The following is a 14896-nucleotide window of genomic DNA, read 5'->3' on the forward strand; positions in this document are numbered from 1 at the left end:
TACGATTATTTCTAACCTTTTTAAATCTCTCTTTTTTACCTCTACAATTACACGTCTACATCTTCCTGACCTAAGATTTGAGCTTGGCTAGTGATCACATAAGAGAAAGATAAAAATAAAAAGTAAAATGTGTAATTTTCTGTGAAGGGATATGGCTTGCTTATTTTTCCTTCAAGTAGAGTAGGTTTGTCATTGACCGAGTGGTTCCGTCTACTGCACTAAAAATGCAATAGCCGCATTTTCTTTTTCTTTTTTTTTTCCCTAAAATAAAAGACGTACACTACTCATATGTGTGGACGAGAGAGAGAAAGAAAGGAGTAGTTGGAGAGCTCCTTGTTTATGAGTTCACGACTAAATGATGGTTCATCTTCTTTTACCCTTAAAATCAGATACACAATTGCATGACTATATATATATATATATATAATGGATGTATAGAAAGTTACCGGATGGCTAAAAAAACAACTTTCAAGTGAGAGTTACTGATGGTTTATAACATAATAATAATTCGTGACGCTTTTTAACGTCAATGTATTGTGCCTTTAAAATTTAGCTATTTGGCAACATCTAAGTTAAATTTAGTTATTCGGCAACATTTAACACATAATATCATAGAATTATATATATATATATATATATATTCAACCATTGGATCGTACTACCGTGTCAAGAGGTAAAGAGCCGACATCGGGGTGCATAACCTTCATGTATATTATATATGTATACATATATATAATCAATGGGCCGAAGGGTGGGTTGTTGTAGAGAGAAAGGGGCCCAAGTGGGGACATCCCTCCACCCGTCGGGGGACCAAACACCCAAGGCCAGCCCTCTTTTAGGCCACGTTTGTTTACCATCCGATTCATGGAAATGGAAAGAAATAAAATGGGCCGACAAATGCTTCTTCTAAAGTGCATTTTTAATTATATTTATACTAAAGATGATGATAATGATTTGGCCGAATGAAATTAAGGATGCAAAACAGGATGTTAGCTAATCAAATGCTGAGAAGAATTTGACTTTAATTTGGAAAAATATTGGTAAATCTGACCTTTTTTTTATATATATATAGTTTGTTGTAAGAATCCATCTTAATTTTTCTGATATATGCTATACATACTTGCAAAGTCTTGATCTGAATTCAGATCCTGGAGTAGTGAAATTATTGTTGTCTTAGGGACCAGAAAACTGCACTAAGGCAAACTAGCAACTAATTGTCAGCGCACCACTGACCCGACCAGCTATGTCAAACCCCTGAGCGCTGTTTGGCAAATGCAACAGTTATGTAATATATTTTAACAGTTGAAGTAAATCCATAAAATACTTTTAAAATTGTTTCATTAATATTTTCATGCATATTTTTGGATGAGTCTATTAAAGATTTTTTTAATATTTCTTTTTACCATGTTCCTTAGGTCCAGGGTTGAGTTGATGCTTGAGACACTTGTTCTTACCTTGACAAATTTTTCAAGGAAAATTGAAGTTTAACTTTTATAAAAAAGAGGCGACCTAATAAAAGATATTGAAGATTAAGATGTTTTAGTTTTTTTTTTTCTTTGAAAAAGAAAATTTTTAAGATCTCTTAAGATGGTTAGCACATAAAAGTACGCTATGGTGTTCCACATGTTAAGCAACCTCCCCAAGCAGGAAACAAAATTATTTTGATATCTCCATCTTAATACATTAAATCCCCAAACTAAATCTCATTAAGTGGACGAAGTCTAAGTAGTGCAAATTTCACTCATTTCAAGAGAAAAAAATCTCCACCTTCCCTGTTCGTGACTACATGGTTTTGTTTTCGAGGTAATCTGAAATCTGGGTCATCCATTTTGGTGACCGTTGCGAGCATCAGCGACTTACTTTTCCAAGAGGTCCTGCACTGACGCTGGATGAGACGTCAGATCTATTTAAGAATGTGAGGTGGCAGAAGAGATTGAGTCTCAGTACACGGACCCAGAGTCCTTAAGAGGGTGTTTGATGAGAGAATAAATTCTTCAGAACAACAAACGCGTTACTCATCAAGATCATGAGACGCAGTATATCCAAATGAACGGATGGTAAATCACAATTTACTTATTTCATTGAGGGGAAAAGTTTTGCAAGTCATTGAGAAGACAAAAAATCTCAACGGCGAAAACTAAAAGGTTAAGACTTCTAGTACCAGATTTTTTGTCACCTTCTCAACGGAGAACAAGTCAGAAGAATGTGCATTTAATTAGAAAGAGAAATATACCCAACAATCGGGCTGTCATGTCATGTTCTAGAGAGATCAACGTCTAGTTTTGCTTTATATACGGCGAAATACCAACTAAAGTTGTTTGTGACTCGGACATGATATCTCACGAGGGAGGGATTAAGACAGTATTATGCGAAATCTTGGGTTGATGAAGTAGTAACGAATTTTAGATGATCACGGCCGATGTGATCTTTCGTCTTTGTTAAAACGTATGGGGCCGAACCATTGACATCGCCGCCAGTTAGTGAGCATTTTCGGGCGACCTTCCCTCCAGTCGGTCCTCCCCTTCCACTTCTGGTAGAACGTCAAAGTCTCCACTCTCTCTTCTCTCACAAGACTGGTAAAGATGCAAAACTTTAAAAATCAGTCGCTTCTGTCAACCCCAACCAAACTCCACTTCATTTCTCCCTTTGATTGCGGACCAGTTTCTCTTACAAATTCGACAACGAAAGGTATATATATATATATATATATATATATATATATATATGTATATATATATATATATATATATATATATATATATATATATGTATACCGGTCTTATAAATATATATGTATGTGTGTGTATTTGGTAGGTACATAATACTTTTGTGTAAGACCCACGTGTGTGTATGTATGTATGTACACACACACAAATATGTATATATGTATATATATATACAACATTTTTTGGAAAAGATTATTTACTTATAATAGCAGAGTGAACTTGAAAGAGGTCATAAGCTCAACACCAGACACGGTTAAATATGCTTCCGACCACATCTTAACATGTGAATGTACTTGTTTTATTACTTATTTTTGAGACAGTTGCATGCATTAGTTTAAGCTAACTGCGGATTGTTATAAGCACCAGTATTTTTTTTACGACTACAAGAACACTTGTAAACCTGATAGTTGGCTTACCATGCATTTCCTGGTAAACAAAATTATACTTTCACAACTGCAAACACTAGTAAATATATGTTGGACTATAAATATGAATAAGGAAAATTGGAAGATGACTTTGGCTTGAAAACTTCCGACTTGAAGCAAGTCGATATTTCTTGGCAAAATCTCTACATATTATTTAATCGACCAAATCAAAACAGTGTCACATTTGCTTGATCGATTGGCCAATACAAGGTGTCAACTTGTCTATTTTATTAGCTTTTGATTAATTTTATGTTATTTATTTTTATTTATTTAAAATAAATAAAATAATGAATATTTTTATTTTTTAGCAGTTGGCAAGAGATTCAGTGCCGACTCTGTCCATTTTGGATCTAAGCGTACATGCTTGTCCTGATGAGAGAAACTACTAAAAGGTTTAAGGAGGGAACTTATTTTTGAAGGCAGTCTTAATTATATGACAATGGGCATTGCACCTAACAATGTCATACTGAGCACATTAGGGTTTGGTTAACTATTCCTTTTCGATTTAGTTCAATGGTCTCGATCTCAAGATATCCCATAAGTAAATAATCATGAATATTTCATAAAGAGTTCCAAGCCTAGGGTACGTGACTTTCATGGACTTATATGTAGGGCTGCCAAACCCTGTTAAGATCTATATTACATATACATCACTGTTTAAATAATTTAAAAAGCGGTTAATTTTGTGTTCAATACTATTAGAATATATAAGTAGAACCCGTTTATATTCTGATTTAAGGTTAGGCATCTCAATTTACTATGTTCTATTATTCATTTTTATAGTATGTTAAGTATTATAACAATCCGACCCACTCCTGAGCTCGAGTCCCTGGTTCGATTCTCGTTGGTGCTATTTTTGTAGACAAAAACTATGAATACACGATGCGATGCTTAGCTCCCCACTAAGTAAGAAAATCCAGAAAATCCTACTGCCTTAGAATCCAAGCATACTAAAATTGATACAGATTCCAGATGGGTCCGCAAGTGGGGATCAAATCTGAACCTGGTTATGAGCCTAGTAACAGAGAAGATCGGGTCCACCGGCAGGCCTCTCATCCTGATCCGATAAAGGAGTTTCTTTGGCCCTGCGGATCCGCAGCAGCTGAAATGAATGGGATTTCTTGATTCAGAAGCAAAGCAGCAGAGGGAATCATTCGAGAGACCACGGGGAGGGGCCGAATCCGCAGTCATTCCTTCATTTAACTAACGAAGTAATCATCGGAGGTCCCCAATGGCTTCTCATCTCTCATTCTCAGCACTCTGCTGTGGAGATTTAGACTGACGAGTCGATGGCTTCGAATTTTTTCCGTAAAGAAAGAATGACCATAAGGTCTGTTTGGTGACGGGTACAGAGCAGCGAAGGGGGAAGCGTCACGAGGGTGTCGACCAGACATCATCCTTTTTGAGAGAGGGAGGGCGACGCCTAATAATGGCCGTCTAAGACTCTGAATCAATTACTCCCTAGAGAGAGAAAGAGAAGAGTTACTGGGGGTTAACCAAATAAAGAAATTATTGGTTTTTTCCTTTTTGTTTTTTTAACAGCAAAACCATGAAACAGGGAGCCTGCCTGCTTTCTAGTTTTGCTGCAGTTTAAACCTCTACCTTCCCCTTCCCTTTTATGCATATAAAAGAATCAACCGCCCCACTCTTATCTTGGTACACCCACATCTTCTCTCTCTCTCTATACCTCTCTCTGCACAGAGCAGAGAGCAGAAGGAGTCCTCTTTCGTTCTCAGCACTACCCATTTCTTCTTTCTGCCCCTGCTCAAAGTTGGAGACCCTAAAAGGTTGCAGAGGGAGGTCCCATCTTCTTTTGCATTGCTTCCAGAAGACTCAAGGGTCGGCAAGGCACCCGTAACTTTGTGAAGAAGGGGAAGGAGAGGAGACAAAAACAAGGGGGAGAGAGCAGAGAGAGTGTGTTTGTGTTTTGTGTTTGAAGGATAGAGACCTTAGCTGCAGAGATGCTTCTTTCTTTTGTTTATTAGTATATCTCAGATCAAAAGAGAGATCTGAATTCTTTCTTACTACCTCCCCTCTCTCTCGTCCTCTGTCTTTAGTGGGGGACTGACAGTCCAGCACACAAAACACACACACACATTGTCTGCCGGCGTTTAAGCTAAAAGTTCTCCACCTGCTAGAGTGGAAAAGCTGCAGTTCAGCTGATCTGTTCTTTGGCTTTTCCTTTAACCGCTTCTCTTTCCTTTCTTCTGCATTGCTCTGTCTCCCCCTCCTCCGAGCCTCCCCTGTTTCGGAGACAGCAAGAGAGATGGATAGCTTGTCGACGACGGACGTCCTCCCGGATTCCTACCAAGGAGGGGATGTCGCCGGGCAGATCTCCCTCATGTGGAAGCAGATCCGCACGCCCCTCATCGTGCCCTTGCTGAAGGTCGCCGTCGTCATCTGCCTCATCATGTCCCTCATGCTCTTCATGGAGAGGCTCTACATGGCCATCGTCATCGTCATCGTCAAGCTCTTGGGCAGGAAGCCCGAGAAGCGGTACAAATGGGAGCCCATCAGGGACGACGTCGAGCTCGGCAACAGCGCCTACCCCATGGTGCTGGTTCAGATACCAATGTTCAACGAAAGAGAGGTCTGAAATCGGTTTCTTCTTTCCTACCCATCAAAACTTTTTTCCTTGTCTAGATAGATCTGCGTTTTTTTTCTTTAACTCGTGTTTAATTTCATCTACTTCGTTTTATCTCTCCGCAGGTTTACCAGTTGTCCATCGGGGCTGCATGTGGGCTTTCATGGCCGTCAGACAGAATCATCATTCAGGTGTTGGATGACTCTACTGATCCCGTCATTAAGGTGAACAGAGTAAAGAAAACTTTTTCGTGCAAAATTTAATTGGTGGGTGCCATTGATTTTTCGTCATTTTCTTAAATTGGATTGGTGGTGTTGGTGCTCATCATTAGGACATGGTGGAGCTCGAATGCCAGAGGTGGGCTAGCAAGGGAATCAACATAAAGTATGAGATCAGGGATAACAGAAATGGGTACAAAGCGGGAGCCCTGAAGGAAGGGATGAAGCGCAGCTACGTGAGAGAATGCGACTATGTGGCCATATTCGACGCCGATTTCCAGCCGGAGCCCGATTTCCTGTGGAAAACCATTCCTTTTCTCATGCACAACCCTGACATTGGTCTCGTCCAAGCTCGATGGAAGTTCGGTAAGGAAAGATCAGGCCATTGATTTTCCGCCATTAATGCTTTAACTAACAATCTCTGAAGAACGAGTTGGAGTTTGTTTGGCCTTCCACTTATTTCTCCGCCTACTTTCCTAACGGCAATCAGAGATTTACTGTTACAGTTCAGTTTCCTAGTCCACATCGGGAGAAGTCATCGCTTCTCTTTCTCCCATCTCTCACCAGCTTCACGTGCTAAGATTTAGAACCGTCGAGGCCCCGTGGCTTAGTTTCACATGAAACGTTCCATAGAGTTGGTACTTTTTCTTCTTTAGATTTTACATTAAAAACAGAGAAGGACACCATTTTTTCCCAGTACGTCCAGGCATTCTCTGCCAATAAAACAAGCTTTGATTCGAAATTAAGCAGGAAGTCTCTGCAGCAGCTTCACTTCACATCGCTGCCGACAGTGATATGTTGAACTAAACGTGATATTGGAGGGTCATAGACTTTCGATTAGGAATCAAGGTGGTGAAAAGGCTGTGGAAGCATGTGTCGGTGACCGTTTGTTCTTACTCCTTGTGCCGTGGCGAGATTGGCTGTCACAGCTTGTCAAAAAAGAGGGACCCCACAGTCTCTCTCTTTCTCTCTGTCGCACGGTGCCATTTTTTTCCGACTAATAGTTCTTCCTGTATCTTTTATTATCTCTCTAGAATTAAGAGTATCCAAGAGGTCTTTATGGTATACATAAAATAATGTTTGCAATAGTTTTTTTGACAAAGCCCATGTGCAATTATTTATCAGCAGACACCATCTTTGGTGGACCTCCCTGGACTACCACCGACACTTCTACGGTCGTTTTTTCTTTTTCTCCATCTCGTCTGTCTGTTTTACCAACTTCTTCTTGCTTTTAAGAAAAAACAAGTGCACTTATTGAGTTGAGATCTGCGAAAAACTTGTCTACAAGTTTAAGAGCCATGTCATCTAAACTCTAGCAATTCGCAAGTTTAGATCCCATTGGACCATATAAACGTGTTACACTTAGTTGTTCTGAAACCAAATAACCCTTTAATAACCTGAACCTGACTCGCATGCAAAATTTTATCTCATTTAATGAACGACGTACGCATTGAAGAGCCAAAATGATCTAACTGCTGGTTCTTAATCAGAGCAAGCACGGCGATCGCATTTACTTGGTCAAATCTAATCGAAACGACCGAACGTCTAAAACCATTGAGATACGGGAAAGTACTCATGCATAAAGTTTTTTACTGCGTGTACGAAGGGAGGGCCGCCGGAAAAGAAAAAAAATTAAAGTTGGGTCGGCAACTTTCTTGCAGTGAATTCCGACGAGTGCCTCATGACAAGGATGCAGGAGATGTCCCTGGACTACCATTTCACGGTGGAGCAGGAAGTCGGCTCCTCCACCTATGCCTTCTTCGGCTTCAATGGTAAATTTCACAGTCTCTCCCTGTCGCTCTCTCTCTCTACTGAGTCCTGCTCAGAAGGGATGGTGGCAAATCATGGACGTTTGGTGATTAATGAGAGCTCTGCCATTGTGTGGTGAATGCTTGATGTGAAGGGACGGCGGGTGTGTGGCGGATCTCTGCCATCAACGAGGCGGGCGGGTGGAAGGACCGGACCACTGTGGAGGACATGGACCTAGCCGTCCGGGCCAGCCTCAGGGGATGGAAGTTCGTATACGTCGGTGACCTCAAGGTATACGGGTAGCCTCTCCTTTGCGTATAAATATACGAATTTATGACCGTATGCGTAGACGTATGTTTGCACCATCATGGCCCCCACTCCTTCAATAATTGTCGTTGTCTCGGTGTGCTTATACTTTTTTTTTTTCATTGGGGGTTGGGCCTGTCGTTGGACGGGTCAGTTAATTTAATTCCTCCTCATTTTTCCCCTTGCGGTTTTTACTGGAGGAACATCTTATTTATAATGACCAAAGGTCTCATTTTCTCTTTGTCAGTGGAACATCTTGCATTTCACATCCTTTCTTCTTCTTCTTCTTCTTCTTCACTTACTAGAAAATATGAGGGCAAATGGGCTCTGACCGAGTGCCTGTTCAAGAATGAACCGGCGATCAGATTCTGATCAGCTGCATCTTAATTGGCCCTGCCCAAATCATGGATTTGATCAATTTGGATCTTAATTGGCCATGCCCATGTGATGGATTTGAACCATCTGCATTCTTTCCTAAGCAGTTTATTGTAAAAATTGATTTGAATAAATTGCCCGTTGAATCGTGTTTATTGAGTTGATCCAAAATTATTGATCGCATCGTCCTGTCGGCAGACCAAACTCCCAGTCATGAGCTGGGGTCGGTCGACAAAAGCACCAACTGGCCAACTAGAGAGTCAAAAGGATCATTAAATTTTTTAATTGTAGTGTATTTATTGAACGATATATTTTAATATCTAAACTTCGGAAAACTCATTAAGAATAAAAAAAAAAAACTTAACTGATGCATGCCTGCGTGTCAAGCCCGTGTCATGAGTCGATTCATTTACGTGTCTCTGTAACAGGTCGAAGTGTCCACGTTTTACTGTTGCACCAAGCAATGGCTCTGCCTCTTTGCTAATGGAAAAGTTCTGAATTGAAAACTATTGACAGGTGAAGAACGAGCTACCAAGTACGTTCAAGGCATATCGTTACCAGCAGCACCGGTGGTCCTGTGGCCCAGCTAACTTGTTCAGGAAGATGGCTATGGAGATCATAAAGAACAAGGTTATTTTCTAAATCTCTCTTGCGTACCGATGATCGTAAGGGATGAATGATTGGACCTGACCTTTGTATCTGCCAATTGAGGCATTTAACGCTGCCGTATCTTTTCCAACCATTTGGTTGCAGAACTGTTTTGAATTAAGTTACTAACTTGAATTTGTTGGTTTTTCTACTCTGATTGTTGAAATTTTAGAAAGTAACTGCCTGGAAGAAGTTCTACGTGATCTACTCCTTCTTCTTCGTCAGGAAGGTCATTGCCCACATTGTTACCTTCATCTTCTACTGCATAGTCATCCCCGCTACTGTTTTGGTTCCAGAAGCAGAGATCCCCAAGTGGGGAGCTGTCTATATTCCATCAGCCATTACGATCCTCAATGCCTTGAGCACTCCAAGGTTTGGATTACAATTTTGAGTTGAGTAGTGATGCTTTCAACGGTCACAGATCTAGGATCCGACTGGATTCTGATTGTTGGTGTCTGTTTCGATTAGGTCCATTCATCTTCTGGTCTTCTGGATACTGTTTGAGAATGTGATGTCTCTGCACCGAACCAAAGCGACTTTCATTGGACTGCTGGAAGCAGGAAGAGTGAACGAGTGGGTCGTCACAGAAAAACTAGGCGATGTTTTGAAAGCCAAGCAGGTTAAACCCGTAAAGAAGAACCGATCAAGGTTCGGTGAAAGGTAAATTTATCCACTCCACTAATAAATTCATCAATTGTTATAGCACAACTGCACAAGTTCATAATTTCTTCTTTCAGTTGATCATTTTTCGAACTGTTCAGTATGTATTGCAAAATGCGTTTACTTGTGCATTCTGCTCAGTCCATATTTGAGTGTGCGAAATTATTTGAGATTGATTAATATGTAATTTTGATGTCGGAGCCAGGCTTCATCTTCTAGAGCTCGGATTTGGTGTCTTTCTGTTCTTCTGCGCTTGCTATGATCTTGCCAACGGAAAGAATCATTACTACATATACCTCTACCTGCAAGCTGTTGCCTTCTTTGTCATGGGCTTCGGTTATGTTGGCACGTTCGTGCCTACTTCTTGATGAAATGGTCAGGAAGGGAAGACTTATCTTGTAATTTAAGAAGTGTTTCACTAGATCATACTCTTTCCAGATGTTCAGTGATAGCTGGTAGAAGAAGGTCCTTGGAATTCTTTATACTGTGAGGATTATATAGAATCAACGTCGTGAACAAGAAGTCCTGGAGAAGAATGTGAACAACCTGCTAGTAAAGATTGCAGCATAGTTCCATGCGTCCACTATAATCGTGTCAAGGCCTGTTTCAAGCATACAGGTGAAGGAAAGCAGATCAACAGTAGTTACCTTCTTCTTCCTATTTCACTTTCGTTCAATGTGAAGAAAAATTGAATTTTGTTTTGCTCTTCTTATTGTTGTTACTATTTATAGTACTGCATTGCATTCCTTAGTTGAGATAAAGACACCCCTGAGCTGGGATGATTCTCCATCGGTGGTGTAAAAATTGTAATCGTGGAACTCAAGTTATCCTGGTTTTTTGTGTGTGTGGAATAAAATTCTACAGAAAAAGGACAAAGTTGTAACATTTTTTCCCAAGGAGATTCCTCCAGTAAGAAGTGTCCTGCACAGGCCAGGGGCGTTGTTTATTAGTGAATTAGGTACTCAACACTGGTGGTGGTGATTCCTATGGAAAGGATAACATTCCAATTTCCTTTTCCATTATGATCAACCCATGTGCGATGTGTGTCCGCTCGTTTGCATGTGGCTGTGTAGTCTGTTCAAGCGTGTGATCATTCAGGTACTTTCGAGATTGTATATTTCAAAATTCAAACAGATCTTGAATCCTAAGCCAGTGTACCATCTCTAGATCTTAGTCATGCATACTCCATTATTTCCTTGAGCAACGGTAGTTTGTGTGATGCGTCAAATGAAGCCATAAAGACCTAAGAACTGTGGAGCTTTCATGGTCCCAGTGGCTGGTTGTCACAGATCTTGATGCTTGATCCTGTTCTTGATGGTGGGTCATGCTTGTTTCTTTTGTTTATTTTGAGAGATGCTTATGATTGGAAAATTTTCCAGGGAATCATAACCAGTCTCTGCATTCAGAGCAGAGTCAGCAGGCTATCGTTTCAAGTGTAAAAATTCGCTTTGCAAGATGACAGTCAACATATCCCAAATTTTGAGGCAGACCCGTGACATTTGAACCTTTCTTGTCATCCCTTTACCGCATCAGGATAATGCCAAGTTTAAAGTAGAACTCACCTTGCAACACTACAGGGCAGTGCATCAAGAATGCCGCAGACAAAATGCAGAATACCCATCAGGGCTTGCTTTCAGGAGAAAGGTCACCACTTTCCTCTGAAACTATGGCCTTCTACGAAAATTTGCAGAGATTGAAAGTTAGTCAAATCTCATGCACATGTACAATAGAACCCAATGCCACAATTAGAAAGGAGAACTCGCTTTCCAACTGTTTGTAGAAGGCATTTGCTCCGCACATCACTGTGGACTCAATGACAAGAGATGTGAAACATCACTTGACAATTGTGACATAACCATGTTGAACGCATGTGGAGCAGTTTTTTCTGGTCCCTTCGTCGCTAGCTGAAATAGGAACCAGTGATTGATCTTTAAAAGATTTAACATTTTCATAAGCTCTAGTAATGAGAGGAAAACTTCGCAGTTATAGTAGTTGTTTGTGTGGTCCAGCATGATGAATTAAATCATTATGTACTTGTAACACCAGCGGGTTTGCAAAGAAGAAGAAGCATGGAAAATATATGTTCACACTCGGATCTTAAGGATCTAAAATCAGATTAGGTTTCCGTTGTTTGTATGAATGGACTCTTCTTATGGGATTGAGGAATACTGATAATGTTTACTTTAAATTTTATTTTTCACTTAAGTTATTTGATAAATTTCCGGCAAGTTCTCTGATTCTCCTCAGCGCAGCCTGTACCGTAGAATAACTGGCAGATCTTTGTGACACATTTGCAGGATTTGCATCAAAACACAAATCACCTAAAGCAGCTCGTCCATTGGCCAGCCACTCTATTCCTGCAATGGATTACATTTTCTTCATCTAAATGTCATATGCCCATTTTTTGAGTCCGGTGAAATCTTATCTACAATCTCAATATTTTATTTCCCTTCCTTCTTTTTAATCAGATTCGTCCATATACATGTGATCTACATGGCTGATTTGATAACAGCCGATCAACCACTGAACTGGGTTTTCCAAATGGCCAAGATTTTCGCCTAAACCATTGAAATTGGCATTTTCATTAGCATCTGCTTTTGAAATGTTGTCAGATCTTGTATACGGAATCAAGGAATCTAACACCCATTTCAATTAAATTTATTCCAGTCGAAAAGAAAGATTGAGAATTTAGATGTACTTATGCATGAATCTGTACCTGACCTCTTCAAGTTGCCACCACTGTGTCCTAGCAAGCTGCAAACAAACCATGATGCAGGTGAGCTGGTCCCTCTACAACAGCAATCTAGAAGTCCATGGAACAAAGGGTCACGACTCGGGACCCCACTTAGCTGAGGTACATTGCTGCCCTCTCTCTCTCTCTCTCTCTCTCTCTCTCTCTCTTCTGTCTCATATCTCTCCCTTCTTCTTTCCATATTAAAGAACACTTAAGTCGTTTTGCAGTAAAATATGTGGAGCCAGCATGTGATGTGTAACTTGCTCCAGTGGAAAAAGAGCCTGTGGACAACTACATTAATTATAAGATCCAAAAGAAGTTGTTCCATTTTATTTACTTTTCTAGATTTGTGCAAGTATGGTACTCGAGATTAATTGGGCTCACGTTAAACATATTGAAGAAGTACATGAGTTGCTTCAAAACATGTTTTGAGAAAAATAATTTCATTTTTTTCTTTGGCACATGGCTTGCGTCTGGGAAATGAATATAGGGAATATTCTATTGCAGTGAACTTACGCTCTCCATTTTATTGAAAAATATTTGCTTGTGAACTAGTGGCCAAATTAATGTTCCTGCATTTAGAAAATTACCACATTTTCTTGGAATTTCCTGATATGGGCACACATTTTTTTCTTCATAGCTCTCTGTTTCAAACCTAAACCCTATAGGAAAAAAACTGTGGCCCATATAAAAAGTTTGTAAATGTGACACCCTCTTTAGAACCAGAAGTTGATCCTTAGGATGGTTCCCCAAGGGGCACTCATTAATGAGCTCTGCAAACTAGAAATGCACTAGAAGTTCTTTTCTATGGCCACAATTTTTTTGGGATGAGTCATGAGACCTAGGGAATATAGTAGTGGTCTATGAGCACTTGCCTGCAGGCTGCAATTAAGGAGCATGTGGAGTACATGGTGTGCTGACAGATATATCTGCATATACATCACAATAAGTAAGTTAGGTGGATGTCTGAAGAAAAAGAGAATGAAAGAAGCAGGACCAACAAAGCAGTTGCCATTGAAATATCAGAGAGAGGGAGAGAGATTAAGAAGAAATACATGGAGATCTGCTGGGTGCCTTGATGAAATGGAGATACATACAGGTGCTTGAAGAAGCCAAGGCAGCAAAATTTTGGTGAAATAAAATGTCATATAAAAGTTTTTTTTCTCTTGAAAAGAAAAAACAAGGTTGAACCGACAATGTCTTAAGATTCAGATTTAGAATGGAGATCAGTGGACCGACAAGATCCAGTTGAAGCAGTTACTGTCAACGCCTCATTAATAATGCCACCTAGGGAGGGCTCACTCATCAATCATGTTCTGATAGACAAGCTGATGAAAGATCAACTCAAGGACACCCCCACTTAATGACTCTGACCTGCCCTACCCCTACCCTCCAGCTCTCTTTCTCTCTCTCTCTTCACCATACATATATATATATATATACGAAGAGAAAGTGAGAACAAAAGTTTAATTAACTGCTGCAGAAGTTGGGAAAAGACAAGGCTTTAGAGTTTGCAGACACACATGGAGTCTCGTGCTCATGATTTTGGATGACTTGACATCATCCGAAAGGTTAACCACTTGAGCATCATGATACCTGCTCTCTGTTATCAAAATCTTCATAAGTCATAAGTCACAATATGAATGGAAGCATTCATCTCTTTCTCTCCCTAACTCGCAGTTCCTTTTCTGTTAAACTTGGCGGTTGAGCTAGGGCAGGAATCGAAGGCGAAAACTTATGTGACATAAAATGAGCAGAAGAAATCATGTAAATAAGCAAAAAACTGGTAGAATAAGAATCTGATACTAGGAGTGATCCATTCCTTTTATGCAAACGTTTTCCGCTTGTTGTTCTTTCTATTTGTTTATCACCATCCTGGTTCAGGTCCAAATTCAAGCTCTCTTTTAAACTTGGAGTTCTGGGCTGCGTTGGGACTTGAGTGGAGTATGGCACACCCATCAACCAAAGTATTATAATCTCACCATTTACAATCTAGAAAAGTAGTACCATTCTCAACTGATCTGTTTGCCAGACCAACTATGCCATGCCCCATCATCTTTTATTTTGTCTATTTTTTTTCCCTTGCCACATCTTTTTTTCCTTGGTAATATATTCCCTTTCAAAAAAATACATAAACCTAGCTACAATGGCTACATTGGGCAGCTCAGTCTATTTCGATACCCTTTAGAAGTACTTCATGTGAGGTTGAAATTTCTAGTATGTTATTCTTTGTAGCATTTTTTGATCACGCCAACAGGTTCACACTGAATAGTGTGCTTCCAAGACATATTCTAATGCATAACCGACAGCAATTATAAGACAGCTATATAAGCTAGTAATTGAGTCAGAAGTAAATTATGTACCAACAAGAAAATGACAAGATCCCCAAACCAGATCCAATCCATATGCGGCTCTTATATGAATCATGGTTTGGTGCTGCTTGATCTTTTATGTGCAATGCTTGAATTAAT

At 39.9% G+C, this 14896-nt stretch overlaps 1 protein-coding gene across 1 annotated transcript; it reads left to right on the top strand.

Annotated features, from left to right (window-relative positions):
• Nucleotides 1-4721: 4721 nt before the first annotated feature.
• LOC116264200 (glucomannan 4-beta-mannosyltransferase 9) lies at nt 4722-10576 on the top strand. The gene is made up of 9 exons (XM_031644286.2): nt 4722-5741; nt 5861-5959; nt 6067-6319; nt 7615-7725; nt 7857-7993; nt 8900-9013; nt 9204-9403; nt 9500-9691; nt 9897-10576. Exons 1-9 carry the CDS (start codon nt 5418-5420, stop codon nt 10057-10059), a joined length of 1593 nt encoding a protein of 530 aa, XP_031500146.1. The 5' UTR covers nt 4722-5417; the 3' UTR covers nt 10060-10576.
• Nucleotides 10577-14896: the final 4320 nt, after the last annotated feature.

This window comes from Nymphaea colorata, chromosome 11 (genome assembly GCF_008831285.2).
Source record: "Nymphaea colorata isolate Beijing-Zhang1983 chromosome 11, ASM883128v2, whole genome shotgun sequence".
NCBI classification, from domain to species: Eukaryota; Viridiplantae; Streptophyta; class Magnoliopsida; order Nymphaeales; family Nymphaeaceae; genus Nymphaea; species Nymphaea colorata.